Raw genomic sequence first — 25,518 nt, forward strand, 5'->3', positions numbered from 1 at the left:
AACATATTGGTAATAATTTAGTAATATTTGGCGACTTAGAATTATAGAAGTACTATATTCATTTACTAGATCCAAACTCGAGATGCTATCAAATCCAAGTAATACATGTCACAACACATTGCAAATTAACATCATTAACATTAAATTACGACAAAAAAGCTAAGCTGCTGCCCAAAAGGTAAATTTTTTTATTGAGAGTGATTTAGTAGCAAGTACAAACCCATTTGATCTGTGGTTGAGCCATTGTCATGTACATGACACACGCAACAGAGTTGTGCATTAGTATCGTATATAAAACTCTAGTACACTGTTTTAAGAATCTTCTTTTCCAACGAACATCACTTTGCCAATAGTTGAAGTAATTTATAAGCTAGAAAATGTTGACATAAATCTCTTACACAAACAATTATTACATAATACTAATATGAAGTATTTTTCATCTTTTTCATGGAATGATTTATCCATATGCTCGACACATTCTGTATGAAACAATATGTGTAAATTGTAAACAGTTTTACTTTATAACCTGTTTTTTCATGTCACTTTAATTTCCAAAATTATAATGCATGATGAAGTTTTGGTCTGTTCGCTATAATTAAACAAAAAATATCTTAATTAAATAATACCAGGAAGGTAATACGATTTTAATGAATTCAAAAGAATAATATGTAGCCTACACAGTACACAATTTAGGGCTGTCCAAAATCTTTTCTTGAAACAAATATTATTGCGCAACACTAATTCTGTCTGCATCGTACAATAAAAACCTTTGGTATTGTGATAACGCATGTGCAGTTACATCCACAATACTGCTGTATTTTGCATAACTATGTTTCCAGAGTCCATAAGAGGAGATCACATGCCTACATGAACTGGTCAAAAAATCAGAGGTCTCCAAAATTAGGGCTTTAAGTGTTGAGAGATGAATGCCCATACTGTTAATACCTTTGCTCAATTCTAATGGATTCAGTTTTAACACGACATGCGAAGCTTGTAGGGTTTTTAATCCTATTATCATTAGTCTTCTTGAGATTTTCTTGAATGATTTTCAGCAAAATGATAAACAACCATTAATATAAATAAAACTCTTTCCCAAGAAATTCAACATTGCATTTAGAGAGGTCACGAATTCAGAAATTAATATATGATGACTGTATAGGTACTTTACAACAGTTATCAAAATGCAAAGAGTGTAATGGTAATGGATAGATAATACAAAGTCTGTTAAAACAAGGTACTGCAATCATAACAATCCACCAATCAAGTTCAGCTCTGAGTTACATGTACCATGTTCCTGTGATGACTAACACAACAGTTTCAAATTGATTTTATTTATACAACTAGCGACCTTATTTTAAATGTGACTACTAATAATAACTTTTCAGTTATGAGCAAGAAGGAAATGCCTAATCACATGCCACCGGGTATTAGGTGATTGCTGCACCTTTTAAAAGCAAAAAGAAGGCGAGAGAAATATTGAGAAACCAGTTGTGCGAGGGGCGAGAGTCGTTTGAGCACGAAGAGCCGTCGAAAAGGTCCAATACATTTTACCAATACCTTTTCTGCTTTACATTTTCCCAAATTAGCCGGAAAATGATTCGAATAATTTGCGATTCGATTTTGAATATTCGGTTTGCTTGGACAGCCCTAGTACACATCTGCAATAGTAGAATCTCCCAATGTCATCACATATCATATCGTAAAGTATAACTTTGACTATACCCTAAAATGTTATAACATTAGACAAATCTGTACGAACCTTGTACAATTGTAGAATACGAAGTATTCGAAACATACAAATGAACCTCCATTGACCAAGAGTCCATGGTGTTGGTAATGCAGCCATTACGATCAAATCAAAAGGAAACCAGGAAATGAAATCAACAAAGAAACTAGTCTTGAAATAATGACCAGCTGTAAATAATGGATGGCACACCAGAACCTTGCGATCGTTGTAATACATTGTATGGAGCTTAATGTATTGGTCCACCATAGTCAATCCATCAAGGAAGTACTGCAATACCAATAGCGCTGGTATGTTGGGCATGAAAGCGGCCTGTTGAATATATAAGTTGGTATTGTAATCACATATCACCTGAGAAATCATTTCATATTAACAAGAATATTACCATTTCATATTAATGTGAAATTAAATGATGAGCTAACATAGCCATGGCCAAATATCAAATTTCAGTTCGGTATACAGTCACTCCACATAAATTTTCCCCCAATTGCTTGATATGAGGTATAAAAACCCATAAACAAGAAAACTCCACGCTCAGCAGATATTAATGTTTAAGCGCAGTCATACCTGGATTGGCACAATGATCAGGGTAATTATGACCAGAATCGTTCTGAATGTTTCATAATATAAGTATTGCCTGCTGCCTGGGTCAAAGGTGAAAGGCATCAAGAACAGTTTTGCCAGAGTTTTCAAAACAGGATGCACATCAACATCGTCAGTGCTGTCAGCATCTGTTATCTTATGAACTGCAGGAGATTCCACACTTTTGTCACCGTAATATGACACACCTCCATTCAGATGATGAATATTAAATCGCTTACTCATATCAACCCTTGAGTACACACAAAAATATCAAGTTATTATATTATGCGCAGTAGAAAGGCAATGCTCGTCAGAGTGCAAAACTAAGCAGTAAATAGAAATGTGATCAAAAGCATACAGTAGCATAATATCTTCTAAATTGAATCAACATGATCATTAATATTACAAAAAAAAATCTATGTTTGCAAGTTTGCAAAAGGCTTAATAAAAAAATAATAGGCATAGAACCTTAGCTTGTCTGTACGCTGTTGCATATTTTGAATGATCATGTCATGGTATTCCTTGTTATCACTAATTTTGGCTATTTCAGAATTGATTGATGGGAAGGTAGCAACAATGCTAATAATATGAACTTTCTTCAAGAAAAGGATTTCCACACTAGTATCAGCAACAATTGTTCGAGCAGAGCCTTTACCATAGAAAGTCTGAACCAACAAAATGAAAGGAATTAGGTGTAGGTTATTTGGTTATATCTATTGGGAGCTGTTCCTCCTAACTCCTAAAAGTACTTTAGAATTAGAAACATTCTACATGGTTACCTTAACAATGAAAAACAGAAAATACATACATTTTAAATGGTTGAGATGGGTGACTGGGAATGTTGGAAAATTATATTGATTTCAATGTATGGCATAATTATATTCAAAAACGAAACATTTAAAATACCCGCTGCTAGTCATCCCATATTCCCATTGGTCCGTTTGCTTTCTGTGGGCATGTACACTGTGTCTCACTCAGTTTTATTTGCTAGCGAAAGTCAGTGAACAACAAGTGTTTGTTTATGTTTGTGGGTAAATGTTCATTTCTAAGTTTAGTGTGTATGTTCATTTTTGTACATTACGTTCTCAGACTCCTGTCCCCCAACTCACAGCGGTCTTCACTTATTAGCCTAGCCTAGTCGTCCAACACCAATAGTAAATAAACATAACGCTCATAGTTTTTATTCATTATTTCTCTGTTATTTTTTTTCTGTGTGTACCTCTTTTATTCATTATGCAGTATTCTAACTCTAATATGTATTTGTTACAGGTTTTACCTATTATTTATACAAATATTATGTCCACGCTTTGTGAGGGCTTAGAACGGAGAAGGGCATTTATAGGGTAAAACGTGTTCATACTATGGAATTTCTGCTTTAATTGAGAATGAGGAATTAATTTTGTAAGCTGAGTTTCTCCTGTATATAAAACATCGATTATAACAAATACATTTTTGCTATTCACTTCACATACCTCAACTTCCCCAAAATATTCTCCAGGATGCAAAACATCAAATGACTCTGTCAAATCATCGGTAACAACAGCGCAATGTCCCTGTTTAATGATGTATAATCCACCAAACACGTCACCCTGAGATAAATAATGAACAAATTATGATAAACAAACCTTTTTAAATACTCACTACTAAACCAAAGCCATGCCAACCTCATAGATAACCACCATCCCTTCTGAGTAATGATAAGCATCAATATTATTGCATAGCTTAGATATTGCAGCAGGAGGCAGGCCTTTAAACAGAGGGACACATTCAATAAAGCTTCCGAAACTTTCATACATAAGCATTTGATGAAGATTCAAGGGCAGCTTGCCATCAATAGCTGCATGCCTTCCTTCCCCAGGAGTAGCATCACCCAGGAATCTGTCCCAAAGCATATATCGGCAATCAAGTGCTCGGTTTATCAATTGAAGAGGCACCTAATGGAAAAGACAGAAATATATCTCTTGAAATGGATGTTTGGAAAAAATACACAGAAAAATATATGGTAGTTTTAAACTGTACTTATTAGTCAAAAGTGTAACTCACAGAATGTTTTAGCAGATATCTTTTCATCATCAAAAGATTGTTGCTATAAGTGGTAACCGCTGATGCTGTACTGGATATCATTGAAGAAATGACTGCAATTATCCAACCACACATAATTGTTCCCAAAGTCATTGTCATTATAGTCACAATCATCAAAACAGCGTCAGTCGCAGGATATTCACCATACCTTTGTTGAGACAGAAAAATAAAGTGGCATATTCACTCTTATAAATTATATGTTACATGTGGAAATGTGAATGCATCTACAGTTATACAAAAGAAAAAAGAACCATCGGCATGTGGTAAAGATATGTTTGTATATTAGTGATGACAAAAACATGATTCCAGCAAAAATATTCATATATTCATGTCTACTGAATTTGATACAGAAAGTTCCCAGAAAAATATTTAGGTAACTTGTAAGAATAGAAAATAAAATCATTTCAATACAAAGACCCTCATATAAATATTGTTACATACTACTGACTGTAACCCCATCTCACTGTCACATCTATCTTTCATATTACGTATATAATATAGTTGTAGTTTCTGCATAACCACCACTAACGCCCAAACTTTCATTGATGCGTTCAAGCTACTAAACTTCTTTATGTATTCGACCTCAAATTCTTGGAGATGGTGAGTTCAACCAAACAAAATTTGGATGATTTTATCAGTATTTCCTTTGAGATTAAAATTAGAGCTGCATCAAGATTGATATAACGATTAAAAGATTAGAAACAATGTAGATCCAATAGTTGAGCCTTGAGGAACTCCAGAAGGTAAAGTCTGAGAATGTTTCTCATCCGTAACAACATTGAATTGTGATCAAATAGAAATGATTCAATAATGTCGAAAATCTGACCAGATTTCGAGTGTGTCGAACTCTATCAAAATCTTTCGAAACATTCAAGACAATTGATTTATATCCAATTCGCAGAATCTTCTAGAGGTTATAATAACTAACAGATCAGCTGTAGAATTATATAAAAAAAAAAACATATAGTCGGTCAATTAAAAAGCTATGCAATTCTAGGGGTCAGTAGTGGCTTATTCAAATCCTTGCCTATAGTTGGCAGCCAATTTCGAGCAATATGGAAAGAGGTTTCCGACAAACATTTGTTAATCAATTTCAAAAATATCAAAGGCAGTCGAGGAGAATATTTCTTCAAACCTAGGCCATAAAACAGTCCGGGAGCTCAGCTTGGCAATTACTTGGGAAATCATGGTATCGTAAAATCTCTTAATGCACAATTTATTGACAGCAATTTTGTAAACAATTCCACTTTGTCCTTGAATGAGCTTATAATTTTGGGGCTTTTGATAATTGGCAGATTTTCCGTTGTTCAAGACATTATTGATGATATTCCAAATCTTTGGGATTCAAATTTCGAGCAACTGCAGGGTTTTATCAAATTTGCTTTCTTTTTTTGGCCTTGGTAGATGTTTTTCTGAAACTATTTCTAGGCTGCAGAATTAATTGTTCGTTTTTTTGGGATTCACTGCGGCAACAGCAATGAACAAAATATATTTCGTTCTGAACATGGTGGAGAGTTTGGTTTCAATTGGTACAGTCTATGGGAAATAAACTCATCAATACCAGCTGAGATAACAAGAAGAGGTTGAAGAGCCAAATTCAGAATCAGACATCAAACAAAGACCAAAAATTTAAGACGAATATGAGGGGTGATACGGTAAAAACAGGTTGGAAAAGTGACAAAAAGAATACAGGAAAGAACAAGAATATTAAAATGTTCATGAGCCCAAAAAGACTCAACAAAAGTTCTTTCACAGCCCATGGGCCAATTGTTTTTAGAAACTGCACCTCCATATCCATGTACAGGGGGCACATGCTCGGAGCTATTGGATTCAGGTTATTACTTATCGATCTTAAGATCGGTAAGTATGTTGATAGGTATTTGTTTGTCTGTATGTCTGTTTATTCGTCTGTTAGATGAACGCGATATCTCAAGAAAGCGAGGTTGAAAGTGGCAAAAACAAAACGATTTTAACATTAGCTCTTATGGTGAATGTGATCATCAGAGCAGAAATTTGTTTTTTTGTAATTTTCTAGTTATCCTTCATTGTAGACGTGTGCAGTTTTAAAAATAGAATATTTTCTATATATTTTTATCATGATAAACATGGTCAAGATTTTTGATAATCGTTCATTGAAATTATAATGGGCGTAATGTTTCCACTGGCGTCTTTCTCACTATACCATGACATTCTGTCAACACGTTGTGGTCTGTGAAATATGCAGTCCAACTGTTCGCGTTTCTTATTATGTGATAACAGAATACCAGGACCACAACATACAGTGTTTGGAGTTTAAAGAAAGACCTATTTTAGTTAGTAAAGTTTAGCCGGAATGGCAGTCTGTGCACGTATTCAGTCAGATTCACTTTTCCTTACTCGCTTTGCGGGGTCTGGTGTAGTTTAGTACCACACGCACTTCTAGTTAGCCTGGCTCAACAACTTTTGCATATTTCATTTCTAACCCTCACCTCACTATGTCACCAAAAAATTACGTCACTACGACGCCACAGTTGCGTAATAAATACCTACAAAGTGTACAGATGGTCGTCCAAAACGCGCAGACGATCACCCGAAATCTAGCAAGCTATTTCTCTCGTTTTCTCATCGCAACGATCCCGATATGAGAGAGACCGCTGGCGTTAGTGAGTTCGGTATTGTCGGCGCAGATGGCATTTCGGACGATAGTAGCTATACTTGACAAGCTCTATGACATGATTGTGACGTCGTAGTGACGTAATTTTTGGATGATATATCCAAAATTCGTTATGCTACGCCAAACGGAAGTACCGGTACTTGTGGTACTAAACTATACTAGACCCGCTTTGCGCATATCCTACCGGTACAGCGAGCGACCTTTCTTTGAAGGCATGCTGACATGTTATTCAACCTAGTTATGATACAGTAAAGGTACTGTACCGTTATTGAATTAATGTGATAGGTTGGGGATATTTATCTTTGTTTCTGTATACAACTTCTCCTACCGGTACCGTATTTGCTAACATTTCCGTTAGAATTTAGCTTTCACCCCCTTGGTATGGTACTGGTAGTTTGAAATAAATAACAAGTCAGCGTGCATTCAGTAAATGGTTGCTAACTGTACATGCATAAATGCATAACACCAGTAAAAAACACGAGTGAAATGGTATTGATCAGGGGTCACCAAACTTTTTTGACCGCAGGCCAGATATGACTCAAACTGTGTTGAAACGGGTGGAGGCTAACTCGCCATGAGGGCTAACTCGCCATGCGACGGCGGTTAACGGGTTAGCCTGCAACTGTGTGGAGGCCCTTCTTGTAATGGGAGATGAAAAGGTGGCTGTTTATACTAACAACTTCAATAGTAAGGATAAATATATTAAATTAAATGTGTTTGGTTACAATACCTACTGTGCAAATGGTAACAAAGTGACAAGAAAACGGGCTTATATGTCGGAAGGCATACCGGTACCGTACGGTACTCGACGCGCTAAGGATGTCTCAACTTATCATTTTCATCTAAGCATGCTAAATATATCATCATATTAATTGATTGTATGCGCACTGAATCAACAACAACGCTAAATATATCAAAAGTTCTATTTTGCTACCGGCAGTCTCATTTTATTCTAACAGCCGTTGATTGCGAGCAGAGAGGGAGAGAGAGAGCTAACTTGCCATGTCTATTTTCTTTATAATTGACGATCGACATTGCGAGATCGAGAGAGAGAGAGGGCTAACTCGCCATGTCTTTATTCTTTATAATTGACGATCGACATCGCGAGTTCGAGAGAGGGCTAACTCGCCATGTCTTTATTCTTTATAATTGACGATCGACATCGCGAGTTCGAGAGAGAGAGAGGGCTAACTCGCCATGTCTTTATTCTTTATAATTGACGATCGACATCGCGAGTTCGAGAGAGGGCTAACTCGCCATGTCTATTTTCTATATAATTGTCGATTGCCCTGATGCCGGCTGATATTAGTGTTAAGCCAACTCACCACGACAAGGTTTCAGCCTTAGGCAAATGAAAAGCTGAAGGAAGTTTGGAGTGTTTTCAAGGACGGAGGATTATCTGCGGAGGCTCTCCTTCGAAGATGTTCAAAAATCTACGGCCCGGCCTTTTGTAAAGAGTAAGTAACCTAGTGTAAGTATTTTCCCCTTCCTCAGTTTTTTTTTCATGTACAGCTATGATGCCTATCTGTGCTTGGGTTTCTTCTGGTAAAAAGAAATTCTGACTCGAAGGCTGAAACCTTGTCGTGGTGAGTTGGCTTAACGCAAATATCAGCCGGCATCAGGGCAATCGACAATTATATAGAAAATAGACATGGCGAGTTAGCCCTCGAACTCGCGATGTCGATCGTCAATTATAAAGAATAAAGACATGGCGAGTTAGCCCTCTCACTCTCTCTCACCCGCGATGTCGATCGTCAATTATAAAGAATAAAGACATGGCGAGTTAGCCCTCTCTCTCTCTCGAACTCGCGATGTCGATCGTCAATTATAAAGAATAAAGACATGACGAGTTAGCTCTCTCTCTCCCTCTCTGCTCGCAATCAACGGCTGTTAGAATAAAATGAGACTGCCGGTAGCAAATTAGAACTTTTGATATATTTAGCGTTGTTGTTGATTCAGTGCTCATACAATCAATTAATATGATGATATATTTAGCATGCTTAGATGAAAATGATAAGTTGAGACATCTTTTGAGCGTCGAGTACCGTAAAACCGGCTAACTTCGGATGCCTTGTAACTTCGGATGAAATTTTCAATCATTCATATCTCAACTAAATTTCGTCGTATTGCGCTTCTGTCGGTTTCTATAGTAAGGCCTTACATATCTGAATCTGCCGTAGCCTCCAATCGCTCGATTTGATTTTTTATCATTCAAAAAATCATATTTTACCAAAAAAATGACACCGTTTTTTCGAGCGGCTCAAATCGTGACTTCTACAGATGCTACCTTCGTCAAATCACCGCCAAGCGCTAGAGGGCGTACACAATGTATACAAAAAAATACAGTGATCACAAGATTCGAGTGAAATCGATTATTTTGATTTAAAAATTACATCAAAATATCGACGTTTTGATGATTACGTACAGCGTGACGTCAACGACGCAAATCCCTTTCTCTCTCTTCGTAGCCGACGTCACTTTGCGTAGCTCGTGCGTTACTCGCTGCGACATTTGAACGCCAGACATCGCGGCGCCCAGTTTCGTAAAATTTAAAAATTATGCTTATCCATGATCCTAGTCACTAAATCCTACAAAAACATCACTATCGTCTCAGTCATATGTTGTTTATTTAAAAATATGGGTATGCATACGCTTAATGCATATGAAATTTGTCGATTTTTGTTTTTGCATACTTCCTCCGACACCGATAGATACCGTAGCAATTGGTAATACTTAGGCCTGAAACATGTATCTATACGATCATAATGATTAGATATGTCTGTTCATTCTTTACTTGTTCCATATTGCATTTCAATTTCAACCTACACCAGTGTTAGGTACTTTCAATTCTTCCGTTTTTTTTTTTTTGTTAATCCTTTTCTTGCATTGAAAATAAACGATCATAAAAGAACGAACTAGCATTTTGCAATAAATTAGGAGTAGTTAGTGAAATATATACGAGTTATAATAAAGGACACAAGAATAAATAGTTGAGCTTCGCGAAGCGGCAAGAGTAACGTCACGTACAAACGTCAGTATGCAACACGCAAGACGGGTCGTGGCGGCGTAAGGTCTATTCAGCGACGTTGTCACGCGTCATTGCTTACGCAGACATTTCTCTCTCACGACGAGTTGACGCAAAGAGAAAAGTGGCCATCCGAAGTTAGATAATTTTAGAATAGACGAATAAAGACAATAATTTTAATGAAAAAAGGCTTTGATGGATATGGAACCGACTTTATCAAGACGAGAATAGCCACAATGTATTATATTTCAATTTTGGCTTCAGTTGAACAACATGCGGCATAGATATTGTTCAAAATATAGTGAAATCATCCGAAGTTAGCCGGTTTTACGGTACCGTACGGTACCGGTATGCCTTCCGACATATAAGCCCGTTTTCTTGTCACTTTGTTACCATTTGCACAGTAGGTATTGTAACCAAACACATTTAATTTAATATATTTATCCTTACTATTCAAGTTGTTAGTATAAACAGCCACCTTTCCATCTCCCATTACAAGAAGAGCCTCCGCACAGTTGCAGGCTAACCCGTTAACCGCCGTCGCATGGCGAGTGGTCCGTGGCGAGTTAGCCCTCATGGCGAGTTAGCCGTCAGCCGTTGAAACGGGCCGAACAAATATTTTTGTCAATGCAATGCAATAAATTCACAAAAGTTGGGAAATCCATTCAATTTATTCAACGATATATATGCTATATTTCGTAAGACTCGAATATTAAATTCTATCTATACCGGTATCGCAAAATATAGATCGAGCCCATACTATGAAAACAATTATACAACATTTCTATATCTAGACAACTATCCTGAGTTTAGCTGTTATCAAAACGTTGCAGTCATGAATTAGGATTCAGGAATGTTACAAAATCCGCTTTTTCGCTCCAAAAAATGCCAGTCTGGATTTTATGGCCTTTTTGAACGAGAAATCCGGCGTGCCATCAGAAATTCCCGCGTGTAAATTAGAATTCCTGGCGTGCAATTATAGCTCACGGCGTGCAACTGACTTTGACATTAGATACCTCCCAATATATCCACGTTAAATTACTGGTATTGGATAAAAAATACGTTGGATCAGAGCAAAAATGGACGTTTGACCTTTGACCCCAAACATTATTCCTACAGTTTGTCGCTAATTTTGAGAGTGTTTGTGCGACTCTAGATACCGGTACTGTTCAGTACATTCGTGTAAAATTATTGTATGGAAAATACGCTGAATCAGAGCCAAAATTTAATTCATAATTAAATTTCCCAAACACAACCAAAAACTAACGAATAGCATTCAAAATCGCAAAAAAAGGAAGTATTGTTTACAACCACGACTGAAAATCTGTCAGGGTGACAAAACAAAAGTATCTAAGCGGATGCGAAAAGGCCTATTATTACGTCACTTTTTGCATCTTGCTGATTGGACAATGTTACGAAATAAACAAGGAAGGCAATGCTTGGGAAAAATTTTCCTTGGAAAAAATATTCGCCATTTTTGCGTGTTATTGCGGGCCGGATAAAATGACGCCGCGGGCCGTATCCGGCCGTAGTTTGGTGATCCCTGGTATAGATAAAAGACTGTCAATGTTACCGGTACCGTATCCAAGGCAACATTAGCGCGCATATTTCATAGGTTGGCAGAATGTCAGGGTCTAGATGCGGCAAAACCCCGCCTATTAATGTACAATTATCGAAAAAATTTGACCACATTAATCGTCATAAAAATATGGAAGAATATCCAAAAATCACTCTATATATAAAACTTTAGATTTTCTATTTATATAAACATACCTAGAAAATCACAAAATATGCAAATTTCTGCCCTGATGATCACATTCACCATAAGAGCCAACCTTGAAATTGTTTTGTTTACGCCACTTTTATTTTTGCGCATAAAATGGGTTTTGAATGACTAAGGTCTATTGCAGAAAGCGGTAAGTGGTACAGCTTGGACAGACAAGCCATGATACTCTCGATCAGTTTTTCATTATACGTTCAATCAAGTTGATGTAAATCCTAATAATAATTATTGGATAAGTGTTTATTGGTAATGAAAAATCAAGGCAGTTCTAAATCAACTGGGTGACAGTAACATTTGACTGGGAATTGGAACAGGTGATACCCTGCCTGCTCACAAGTTTAACATAAACCTATTGGGGGTCTGAAATCATGATTTACAACCTGTGCTATACAGAGCAAAAAAATTCAAGTGGTTGGAATTGATTGTCTTTACTAATGGAATGATTTAGCTTGACAAGTCGCATTATATCGATGCTATGAAATACATTCAACTTATTCAAGAAACGGAAGTTGACGTACCGAAAATAAGTTGCAGTTGTATCACTAACAGTAAATTCTGACAGATTTTGTGGGCAGTGGGTCAAACATGACCATGTGTTTCATTTGGCGCATCTTCTATTGCGTACAAGATAATGAACAATGTGAATTGTGCTACTAAAATGGAGCTGGCAGAGTGTATGACCAAGAAAGGTGTCACGCCACACCATTCCGGATTTTAGACAAATTAAATTGTAGGTTTCAGATATTAAAAGAAAATAGAAGTGTCCAGTTGATTGTCATAACTTAAATATAAATACTACCTTGTTGGTACACAAAGATCATCCAGTACTGGTATGGTAGCTTCAATATGGGGCTTGCGTATGGCCCTATATATGTTATTTGTGGATAAATTTGAACTTTTATGTTCAAGTATTGAATGCCGGCGCGCAGCCAAGATTTTCAGTAGGGGGGTTTCAAAATCCTAATTGTAATTTAAATCTAATTATATTTAGATTTGATAATCATTTTTGTGATCTTGCGAATTCATTATCGCCGTTAGAAAAATCGCAAGATCTGTAATAAAATCCTGTAGAGTACAATTGAATACATATAAAGTAAAGCAGTATATTGAAAATACATAACCATCGCCTCGGAATCCCTGCGAAACGGCATATTCGATGTATAATAATGATTTTTCTGCTGTGCAAAGTAATCAATCCATGACCAAGTATTTTATATTGCCACTTTTCAATCAAAAATTTACACTGTATTTATACACTAACCAATTACCTTAATTCTACGAATATGAATTCTTTTTAGTAGAATAAAAACTCACCCTGTACTTGTAACAATCATACTGCAGATATAAAACAAATGAAAGTATTCTTGAATTTCTTGACAACTTGCACTATAAATACCCGGATTACCAAAGTGTTCATGACTGTAAAAATATAAAATAAAACTTTTTAACATGTAACTGTCATCCCACTCATTAAAAGAGCTGACTCTGAATACTGATTTATTTGTTGAGTTTTCGTTTTTTGAATTGAGAAAGATGATTATAATAAGAATAAAGCACAAATACAGTTAATCAAATTATGATAATTATTGAGGAGTTGTAATTGCTTTAATAAACTTGATTGTTCCTGACCTCCAATCCTGATTCATGTAAGTACATCTTGACCAAGGAAGCCAAACTGATATGGTATGTACAATACAAACAAAAATAAAGACGACATATGACAGCTTGATTCGCACAATATTAGCATTGAGGCTTCGCTTCCATTTGCCAAAATTTCTGGGAAAGTGACGGAATATTGATAAGACTCTGTTATTTCGCAGCAGCAGCCACCAAACATGTTTTCCCGCTCTGTTCCGCATATTAAACATTGACAACGTTGGGGCAAGAATTTCAAATGGGAACACATAGAGCAGATCAATGCCAAACTTTCTAAATGTCAAGTAGTACTTTCCAATGTCACGGAAGCTTGTAACTTCCCCTGCAAAAAATAAAGTAAATACCAATTACAAGCATAAACAGTCTAAATATCTCAGAGAATATATGGAATATAATATTGAAAAAGATATCTTAATAAAGTTGAAAATTGAACACACAAGAATAAAACCATACCTATTTATATAGTCTGGTTCAACAGTATATTGCAACACAACTGTTTCCACCAGTTGCAGATTCATAACTTCAATTATTCTTTAGTTTCATTTTTAATTACAAATCGCTCACACAAAAGCCCTATTATTTTATGATTGTAAATTTTGCAATGTTCCCAATATTAACAGTAAAACAGGTAATCGAAGTGGATAGTAATGCTTCTAATGTGCCAACCTCAAAAACTGTAATGATGTTACAAATGAATAGGACAACACCGCAAATCTAACACTGCAAACTCATTAGCTAGTGTAAACGTAGCTCATCTACTACAATAATATTAACCTTACTGCTATGAATTTATTTTACCTCGGGTGGTTCGGATAACAGTCCTCATACTTATAAAGATATGTAACCAAAGTGAAAGATCAATTATCAAATAAGAAATGATAATATGTATCCAGCCATTAACAGTTTCCACATTCAAGCCCATAATAGTAACATCCCATGTCCAAGGTATATCAACTCTGAACACAAAACAGCATTCTAATACAGCGACTTGACTTTTATCAAAATATGGACAGAGTATATATAAAGTTTGTGCAATTGACATCAATACTCGGTTTACATATATATATCATTCATATAGAAAATTACAAAAATATGTAGATGGTATTTATCTTAACCATATATACATCATTAAATACCTTGTCATGATTAATAACTATACCGTATTTTATGGACTATAAGGTGTAGTTTATATTTGCTTTTTTCGCAAAATTGATTGTGTGACATTCAAGCCGGTGCACTTAATGTGAGGATCAGGTAGTGGTTTGTGCTTTCTTGCCTACACCAATATTGGAATTGCTTTAAAACCTGTTGCTCCCCATAGTCCCAGGAACCTTATGTTTAAATAAAAACCCCTTTATTGACAGTGTGCATTATGGTGCGACAAATGCGTTCATTATGCAACAAATGCGTTCATTATAAGCCCAAGAAAATAGCATAAACAATGAGTAATGCCAGGCAAAACAATTGTTTGTGGCATATAATAAAGGCATTAGGGTTTCCAAATTATAAACTCAAAAATGCTTATTTAAGGAATTCAAGAATTCAATGGAGTTGCTTTTTATAAACGTTTTAATACCATCTTAATATCATTGGGAGCAATAAAAAATATGGCTCTTTACAAATGATTTGTGCGGATATGCATGTAATTCGGTAAACATCAACAACAATTTGCAACATTCGAAAAGTAAATAAAGATGATAGGTAATTTAAGGGTAATAGTATGCATATCTGATTTACATTGGCCCCATAGCAATAACCAATATAAGAATTGAAGTTGAAAATTGTTACTTTCGATCAATGATAGCAAGGCTCCAACAACAAACTGTGAATATTCTTACACATATCCTGTAGTGAGGTTGCCTGTTATCCTTTCAGATAACAGTCCACCGACTCCCAGAATGCATCCAATAGTCCCATTCACGTTGGATTCAGTTTTACACACTTGAAGAGATTCAAATATTTTTTCATCATCTTCCATATCTACAGCAACATCTAGTACTGGCAGATTGTCAAGGCATGTTCTGCCACATGGATTTACTTATAAAAAAACAAAAATTTGACAAGCTCACTTTGGGCTATAATAAACTCTCACAGCTCTCACAAGTTTATCTCATATCAAATTTTCATTTAACAAGCTCACTTTGGGCTATAATAAACTCTCACAGCTCTCACAAGTTTATCTCATATCAAATTTTGTTTGATTTAATCGAGTACAGACACAAGAAAATGAAGGACAAGCACAAAAATGTAGTGAGGCGAACCCCACAAAGTAGTTTAGACAGAACTTATTAACTTGCAGTGTGAAAAACTGCATAACCGGTGCATAATAAAAGCCATGGTTTTACCCCTTCTTATTATCTGGTTCATACAAAACATGGTTGTTTGAAACAAAAATGCAAAGAGAGACAGCGCTGTAATATATCTTTCCCAGAACCAATAAAATTTTCCGTTTGTATGGCATATTGTTGCTTCCTCAATTCTTTGAAATAAAGTCATCTGGAATTTTAAAAATTGAATGATACATTTTTTGATAAATTTGGTCAATAGAGATCTACAATATATATTTACTGAAGTTAAACTTATACTACCTAAGTTACATTGTTTCTTATTCAAGTAAGCTCTTATAATGAAAGTTTCGACTGATAATACAGCAAATAAAGTATTAATTTATTGAATATTCTACCCACCACTGTCACATATACATCTTTGTAAAAAAGAGCTGCACATTCTACAAAGCGATATTTATAAAGGAAAACTTAAAACAGAACTTTCAGAATAATGTTTCACAACCTTACTGAACTGACCCTTTCATCTACATCTTTCATTTAGTCTTTTAATGCACATAAGGTGATATTAGGAGTTGCACAACTGAACAAATTCAATGCGCATTAATCAATCAATCCCCTTAGCTTATATCAGTAGGACTGTTTGAAATATTTTACTTGGTGTATATCCACTCATGGTGCAAATTCTATGTAGACCCTATATGACACTAATTTTTCATAGAAATAAAACTTAATGGATAAAGTATGGTAAGATATACTTTGAACAAATGTCTAAAAGCTGATATATAAAAGCTGTTGAATATAAATTAAAAGGTCCAATGTTCAAATATGTGCATACATTTTAATATTACATATGAATATAACTGATTAATACTTGTTCACCAACCTTGTTTGAATCATCATTTCCATCCTCAGCAAAGTTTTTTCCATCTGAAGGTAGACATATATGAATTAACTTAAATTATTCAAACATAACCTTCCTAATTATTCAGAGAATACAGCATTCATTCAGTAATAATATTAGCGCCAAATGAAAATCGTTGGTTGTTGATAAAAAATACCTTCGAGTGAAATAATAGATTGATCTTACAATGTCTGTTCATTGATTATATCAAGTTTATACCCTATTTACCATACTTGTCCTTGCATATTTTAAATTAAAATTATTGTTTGATGCATTTTTTATCTTTTGTCCTAAATGGATATTTTGTTTATCTGAGGGACAATAAATTAAACATCATAAAATAACTCAATTAACGGCCTAGGAATTTATGCTTTTGTTATATACTGTACCTCCCCCTATATCACAAAAAGTGACACGAGACAGACCAATTCCATCATACTCCGTATCTGCAACTTCAGTCATTCTTACAACTCCAGAAACATTTTCAGAAGGTGACTCTACCTTTTGATGATATTTTATTTTCTGTATTGAGTCTTCTAAATCTTCAACTATACTTTTTCTATGGCCTTTCATAATTCTGTTAATTAAACATGTCTGTATGATAGCTAGAAAAATATGTGAAACATACAAAAACAAATATTGTTTAGTTTATCAAATATTAAAAGTATGTACATATATGCTATAAATAATAACATGTAAAATTTGAAAAATATGCGGCTCACTTTTCCAAAATGACAGAATCTGATAATGTAGGGATATCAAGTGGCCACCTGCATGAAGCTTTACATCTTTCTCTGATAGCATCCTTAATTTGATCAGAAGCTGAAATTACAACAAATATAGCTTTTACCAAGACTAGCTGGTGATGGCAAATTTGTATAGAATTGTGGAAGTAAATAAGAAAGCAATTAGAGTGACTTCTCACAAACTAATATTTTAATGTCCATTACCTTTAATAAAGTATTTATTATAATAGATTCTAAACTAAGCGCTTACTGAATCAAAATAAAGTCATTCATAATTGAGAGTAGATTAAAATCAGTATCAGACAATTATAAGTATCAACTATTATTTGTGTGATGTTTGGTGAATTTACTGCTATTTGAACTCATCAGAGAGTGTGGATTTCACCTAGCTACTAAACAGAAAGGTCCCCAAGCTATCTTGCGAAAAGAAAACAAAGTTCACCTTCAGGATAGTCTACAATGACTTCAGCAAATGCATGTTTGTCCAGCCACAATAACTCACAATCTGTCAGGCATCTAATTGTGTTTAAACGAGGCAAATCAAAAAGTAAAAACACTTCTCCAAAGCATTCACCTTCTGATATAGTATCAATGACTTTTTTTTCTGACTGGTCCAAAATCTATAACCAAAAATAAAATTTTATGGTCTATACAAAACTTCATATGATTTCAGTCAGAAACAAACCTGAACTAATCCTCGGTGAACATAGCACATTGCATCAGCAATCTCTCCAGAACGCTGAACATATTGATTTTTCAAATATATTCGATGCTCTGACACTCGGGCAAGTTTTCTACACAAAGCGCCTTGAGTTCCTTTCAACAAGCTTGCCTAACAAAAATGATGCGTATGTTTCAACTGAATTTCATACTACAACTTATGTATACTTGAATAAATGTATAGTTAGATTCTTGGCTAAAGACATATTTGAAATAAAAGAATCAATAGAAAGTGGAATTGAAAAGTAAAAAACTCACTCCATCCAGCAGTGGTTTGAATGCATATTCAGTGAAAGTTCCATGTAGACAGTCAGGCAAAATATCCAATGTTCCCATGTCATAGATCATGAGACCCTGAAATCTATGCCATATGTAGTCACAATATCCAGAACACACACTTTTGACCTGCTCTCTGACACACATGTTTTCCTTAAATGAAATAACTAAATCACTTTTAGACTAGACAGGTGGCTTCATAAATAACCTATGGATTTCATCTCAGTTACGGCTTTGTGTTATTTTAAAATATAGATTCCAATTTTCAAAATGTTCGGAATCATATACATGTAATTTTTATCACTATACAATTATTATCAATGAGGTTTTTTTATGAATCGCATATTATAATTACTCTAAGACTAAATTTTCACTAGGCCCTCTAATGTATTGTTCTGATCATCCTTTGGAGCATCATGGTTTTAGGCACAATGCAGCATATTTATTGAAAACGAATTGCCAAAAATAATAGGTAGTGATATCAAACAGGGAACTACTTGCGCATTTTGCTTTAATTCATGAAATAAAGATGATCAACAAAAGCATAATAACAAAATGATCCATATCTACATAAACATTTTCAGATTATGTAAAACCCATTAATAGAAACTCAAATGCCTTTTGCCCTTATCCATTGTGTTACTTTTACTTCAATATTGTATATTACCGAGTTGCATTAATTATTTTTAATGTTTAGACACATTCTCAACACATTAAAATTTTGTTTCTGATACATTGCGTATATATATATATATATAGCCTATATATATTCTTTTTCCACATATATTTTGACAGTTTCGATTATCGAAAGTTATTATCATCCAAAACCTATTGAAATTAGTTGAGTGAGTTAGTTTTCAACTAATTAATTATCCATTTCCACCATATTTTTTCTATACCCACATGTATAAATTACTTAAGAATTCTCAAATTTGGCCACTGGTCATCTTTCAAATGTTAATCTTAATCACATCAGAGTATATGGTGGAAGCTGACCTCGTATGCAATTTTGCCATAATTTTGATTTGCAAACTCACTTCCGTAATGATCCCATAACAAGATTGAGAGTTTTACTTAGACATTACACCTACTGATTTTCTTTGGTCACGAAAGTTTAGAATCCAGACCATTGGTTCTCAAACTGGGGTCCGCGAACCGATTTTAGGGATACCACAAAACAACTTTAACCTCGGCACAGAAGCACTTTGATTTGAAGTGATATTTTGATGTCATGTCATTACAATGTTTTTCCAAAGCACGACACGCTCTACCGAAGACATTATTACGTATAACAAACGTTGGTGAACGTGTCGAGTACCGTAAATCAGAGCGTATTGTTTATGGAAGGCGTGTGGGTCTGGTTGTAAATTTTACGAGGTAATTTAAAAATGCGATTCATATGTAAAATTTGATTCTGCCGTGATAAGTTCTGGAGGAAAAAAAACCACAGTGGCACCGTCCTATCCCGATTTCGCTAAGATGGCGCTAAAAATGCTTATTCTATTTGCAACAACTTACGAATGTGAGACAGTTTTTTCTACGTTACTCGCTATTGAAACAAAATGTTGAAACAGAATGGACGTGTGACACGATATGAAAGTTGCATTATCCAAAACAGAACCCAAGTTAGAAGAGGAAACTAGTAGGAGCCAAGCAGGCGTACCCATCTCATCGAACTGTTTTAATATCATTCAATGATTGAATGCTTGAAATACCGCGTTGCTATTTGCTTTCATTTATTTAGTGGACCACGAGTAATCAGAAAAACTGAAAGAGGGCCGTTATGCATAATTTTTCAAAAAGTTTGAGAACCACTGATCTAGATGAAGGGCTCCCGGTAAATTCAAATTATGTAGTGAAGTTGGAAAATGAGCTTCTACTGAGCAACGCGATATCGTGCCTGGATACAATTTATTCATGGTTCAATCATGGATCACAACCATGTTGCCTGCTGCCTATAAATTCATCAGTGAAATTTTGAGCCCAATTGTGAGGTGTGAAAGGATAAGGAACTCAATGTCAAAATCCTATGACCTATAACATCTTTAAGGTTTTGACATTGTCCCAAATGATTACTTTGAGAAAGTGTTGAAGCCCAATGAAAGTATCTATATATGTAAAAATTACCAAAAAAATGATCTTGATGACCAATAAAAGTATCTAAGTATGTAAAAATTACCAAAAAGATGATCACAGAGTCGACCAATTTTTTAATAATCATATTAAACAAAAGCAAAATTGTAACGACAATGAAGGCATAAAACTACATGCGATTTACTGTGCCCTAATCTCTTTAGTGATGCAGGCATTTTGCGCTATACCAAACGCTTCTCAGTTTTGTTCACTAGGTGAAGGACTGATTGTTTGGCACGAACTTAACTGGGGCAAACGCTTTGTCATACCATTTTTTAATATCAACGTATACTCTCGCATATAAGCTGAGTTTAAAACTCCAAAAAAAGTTGTCAACTAAGGGGCCGGCTTATATGCGCATAACTCAGATCAACTAAAAAAACGGAATGACATTATGCTATCGCCGTATGCAAATAACGCTGCACCACTTTTAATCATTTTTAAGATATGTTATCTTTTTTAGTGGCGCTGATAAGAATTCTTATCTCCATGACAATTGAAATATTTACATTACCATCAATAACTTTTCAGTTATGATCATACATGAAATGGCTTATTACATTCTACCAGGCAGAGGTACAACTCCATTCTATTTATAGAACTAGCGTTTTCTGTCCATACTAAATTGCCTCTTTCTCCTTGTGGAAATTGTCATTTCAAATGTTGTTATTACGTTATCGATAAAAACGTTTCAGTTGTGACCATACATGAAACGGCTTATTACATTCTACCGGGCAGTGATACAACTTTTACCAATATCATTTTCAATTTTTCGACATAATGGAAATAAATGTTATATAAGAGCCTTGCATGGAAATGGCAGCAATGTCCACCACACAACTACGCAAATGTGTTGCAACAATAGGAGACGCAGGGCCGCACAGAAGATAAACAATCAAAGTGCCCATTTTTTTATTGTCATTACAATATCTGGCAAGCGCTAAAATTCGATTATTTCTCTTGAAAACGAAACCCTGTGATGGCGGCAAAAAGTGGCTATCATTCGAAAATAAGCTGAAATAGTATAATACTTAGATATCCTTGACTGTAATAGGTGCGTAGGCGTGTTACAGTCCGTAGTGTCAGCTTATATGCAAATTTTCATAAATCCTCTATTTTAAAGCTGTTTTTAGGCTTATATGTACAGTAGGCTTACATGTGAGAATATACGGAATGTTGAAGTGTTTTTATGCGTCTTTGAAAGAAATAAAAACTGGGCGAAAATATATCAGATAATGAAACAAAGTATTACCAATTCCCCTTTGAAAGCATCATAATAATGAACAAATGAAGCTCGACGTGCATCTGCATTCAAAAGCAAAGAGGTAATTCCTGAAACAGCCATTCCATATAAGAAAGCCATTCCAATTAACATTGCAAACACTGAGAACACCTGTTTAAATATATGGTATGGTTTTTTGTTCAGACAGCTGAGGCAGGAAAATACCATATACGAATTATTCCCACACTGACAGAGAATGCTAAATAAGTATATTTCATCTTTCAATCAATTCATCAATACATGATGTAAATCGCAACTCTGACAGATACTACAATCTACATACATCATAACTGAAAAATTTACCTTTTCAATGATAGTATGGGCATGTACATCACCAAATCCAGTTGAAAAGGATGAATGAGCAGCCCAGTAAAGACTTATAATATAGGAGGGAGCCAAATGCCGAACTTCATCAGTAACATCTTCTTCCATTTTATGAATATTAACATTCAAACGCTCGTTCATATTAACTAAAAAAAATCTGTATCAATATCCTTCTAATACCACATAATAACAAACTTTATTGATCTTACACAAAAGAGCATGGTATAACCAGCTATTCCCTTGACACATGCTTATTCTGAATTCTTCATAACCTGGATTCGCACATGAAACACCATAAAATCCCAATGCTGAGAAATGAATCACCATGCTTGATAAAGTTATGTAAAGCGTGGTTCTGAATTTAACAGTGCTTGATCCAGGTTCTTCTTGTCTACACCCTGAAACAGTAGAAAAAAAAAATCAGACAAGTGTTAATAAAGTGATATAGTTTTTTTCAAGTTAATATAAAAATAAATATCCTAATATATCGTAGTTTATTTTTATAATCATCCAGTGGAAAATAAAAATCAGATCAGTGATAATAAAATAATACTTTTTTTTCAGGTTAATGATAAATAAATAATATTGTTTCTTTTAATAATCATTCAGCCATATAAGATAAATCTTACCGATGTAGTACAGAACGTAGTGAAGTCGGAGATAGATCTTCTGCTTATCAATGACATAAAACCAATGTTCTTCACCAGGTAAAATATATCGAAGAAATGAGAATGGAAGAATGGTTATCAAATCCAGGAAAAATCCGATACTGGTCTGATATCTTTCCCGAACTTTCAAAAGATTTCGTTCTTCAACCCCATCAATGAGATGCCCAGTTCGTGATCGTAAAAACATAAGTATGATGTACAACAAATCAGCAAGATCACCAAAGCCAGATGTTGACAATGAGTAATCGAAGACGATGATATATGAGTTCAGAAACACACAACAGATAACAAAGAAAATGACCACATGAGTGTAATATCTTAGGTAGTTGTTGTACCAAGAGATGGTTCCGCTACAAAACGAATATGGTTCAGCAGATTCATCATTTTCATGGCCTGACATGACATTTTCAATATCTTCAATCAGTTTCTGATTGCTTGACTTTTTCAATGCAAGACGGTGCTCCGTTTGTTTAGAGCTATGTAAGATATCAGCATCAGCCATTCTGTTTGATTGTTTTAAATCTTGCATAGCAAAATTATGAGCCTCCACTGATTCCACCAAGTTGAATATTTCAGTATTTTTATGAGCTACATTTTATTTTCTGTAATAACAGGGCATAGGTATGTTAAAAAAGAAATGCAGTTGGTTTTACTGTTATACCATTGGTCTGTTCCGCACACGATGGGTAAACTACAAAATATAATTTGCTCGAAAATTTTACAATAGCAATGTGTTGAATTGTTGGGCATTAGAGATGTACTGACAGTTGCAGTGTTGATCATCTGCGTGGGAGGGGCACCCTGAATTCTGATCTGGATACACGTCGTGCTCACGCATCTTACGTGGATCATGTTGAATTCTATCTATCCTACCACAATGGAAAGCGATAATGGGATAAAAATTAATCGCATCAATATTGCCATTTGCCACGTCAAATAAGCCTGTTCACTCTCATTCGGTCCAAACAAGAATAACAATGCAGCCTTGCGGGAGTCTCCAAAGAATGCATTTATTTTTATTTTCGGGGGCATTTTAGTGCCGAAATAAAATATTAATTATTGTTTTAGATTCCGAAAGTAGATCATGATTATTAATCATTTATTTGAATTTTCAAGTTTTTGAATACCATGATTTTAATTGCACCCAGTTGAAAAAGTCCTATTACATAGAAAAGTTACAAAATCATTCAATACCAAATTATGAATTAAATATATATTACATCAATGTCCATTTGAAGTCCAATATAGTTGATCCGTGTTATCATTTTGATATATAATTAAAAATTAAAGTTTTTAAAAAATTAGATAGGAATAAGAAAAACTTCCATACCATTATTATAAGTTTTTTCTACTTACTATCCATGTCAACGATCCACTATAAATAGATACGGGTACCTTCAAAATTTAAATGAAATACCACTATACACATTCTTTCCCCCATATACTTGATTGTAGCTTTAAGCTTCCATTTGAACATTGTTGGCAGGGTCGATTGGTAAGTATCCCTGTCTTCAAATATAATATGATTTCGAAAATCCCATATTATTGCCCGCTGCAATAATTAGTCCTAAAATTGGTATTACATTTTGGAGTAAAATTATAGGTCAAAGACTGTAATGGAGAATAATCCTGTAATCCTGTTTCTAATGCCTCATGTCCGATTTTCCATCCTAAAATTTGCAGCTTTTTGGGAATATAGTAATTCCAAATATCTATCCATTTTATATTGTCTATGATTATACCTCTGAGCAATATGCACCACTTTTTATTAATGAAATTATCATGCCAGTCTTTTTTTTTCACACTTTATATGCAAATCTTTTGTTGTATGAATTTCTTCAAAATCAAATGGATTTACATTATATGTTATGAGAGATAGTAGGTTACCATTATTAGCCATGCCCATTTTGTCCAAAAAAAAATAAGCTAATTCTCTTAGTATTAAAACCTAGGTATACTATTCATTACAAAAATCAAAAAAATAACCACAACCACCTACACAGCTAATGTAACACAAGAAAACAACATCAGATAAATGACAAAAATACATTACAAGTCTGATCCTTTCATAATTATGTCCTTAACTTTTGATATTTTTTGATAATGACTGGGGAGATATCCATCTCTCTTTTTTCAAAAGTCATTTGTTGTTGCCAGAACTGCCAGAAGTTTTGCCTTTTCTTCATTTGGATGGACATCATCTTCTTTATAAAGTGGGTCGTTGTTTTCCCAGATTTTCATTGTTAAGTCTGCAACTTGGATGTCAAGATGTATAGCATTCAGTTTATTGATATTGTTAACTTGACTAACATCTATTTTCTTTTTTGTTAGGCTTTTATATGGCACAATTTCCATACAATATACATTTATAGCGGACTGATTGACACATTTCAATATTCTTTCTACTTGATGATTAACGGTTTCAACATCATCATATAAATGATTTGTGCCAAAATATAAGGCACGGTTTTCTACATGGATCTTTAGCTTTTAACCATTCTTCGCTATGCATAAATGTACCGTCTGGTATATGAATTGTTTTGACAGTTTGCGGTGATACTATGTCTTTCTTTTATTCTTTTTACCTGTGAATCCCTTATCAAAAGGATCTTTGGCTGACTTTCGGGCTTTTCATATCCAATCTGATTTACGTAA

General features: G+C 34.6%; 1 protein-coding gene across 3 annotated transcripts in view; it reads right to left on the bottom strand.

Moving 5' to 3' along the window:
• Window positions 1-23,496, bottom strand: part of LOC120347090 (uncharacterized) — a 39,092-nt gene extending 15,596 nt beyond the window's left edge. The window contains exons 1-22 of one of the 3 annotated variants that reach the window (XM_078117687.1): window positions 22,825-23,496; window positions 22,405-22,593; window positions 22,175-22,341; window positions 21,842-21,982; window positions 18,439-18,609; window positions 18,146-18,292; window positions 17,903-18,080; window positions 17,437-17,536; window positions 17,104-17,291; window positions 16,697-16,740; window positions 15,871-16,021; window positions 15,364-15,562; window positions 14,324-14,481; window positions 13,499-13,847; window positions 13,184-13,288; window positions 4,370-4,556; window positions 3,991-4,260; window positions 3,799-3,915; window positions 2,795-2,991; window positions 2,312-2,576; window positions 1,760-2,056; window positions 221-370 (exon numbers count right to left, since the gene is read on the bottom strand). In XM_078117687.1, the coding sequence (XP_077973813.1) occupies window positions 221-370; window positions 1,760-2,056; window positions 2,312-2,576; window positions 2,795-2,991; window positions 3,799-3,915; window positions 3,991-4,260; window positions 4,370-4,556; window positions 13,184-13,288; window positions 13,499-13,847; window positions 14,324-14,481; window positions 15,364-15,562; window positions 15,871-16,021; window positions 16,697-16,740; window positions 17,104-17,291; window positions 17,437-17,536; window positions 17,903-18,080; window positions 18,146-18,292; window positions 18,439-18,609; window positions 21,842-21,982; window positions 22,175-22,341; window positions 22,405-22,593; window positions 22,825-23,392 (4,338 nt within the window). In that variant the 5' untranslated portion in view covers window positions 23,393-23,496. Of the gene's footprint in view, window positions 1-220; window positions 371-1,759; window positions 2,057-2,311; window positions 2,577-2,794; window positions 2,992-3,798; window positions 3,916-3,990; window positions 4,261-4,369; window positions 4,557-13,183; window positions 13,289-13,498; window positions 13,848-14,323; window positions 14,482-15,363; window positions 15,563-15,870; window positions 16,022-16,696; window positions 16,751-17,101; window positions 17,292-17,436; window positions 17,537-17,902; window positions 18,081-18,145; window positions 18,293-18,438; window positions 18,610-21,841; window positions 21,983-22,174; window positions 22,342-22,404; window positions 22,594-22,824 lie in introns of all 3 variants that reach the window. The other 2 variants (XM_078117686.1, XM_078117688.1) reach the window with 2 other exon arrangements.
• Window positions 23,497-25,518: the final 2,022 nt, after the last annotated feature.

The sequence above is a fragment of the Styela clava genome, chromosome 11, assembly GCF_964204865.1.
Source record: "Styela clava chromosome 11, kaStyClav1.hap1.2, whole genome shotgun sequence".
In the NCBI taxonomy this organism is placed as follows: domain Eukaryota; kingdom Metazoa; phylum Chordata; class Ascidiacea; order Stolidobranchia; family Styelidae; genus Styela; species Styela clava.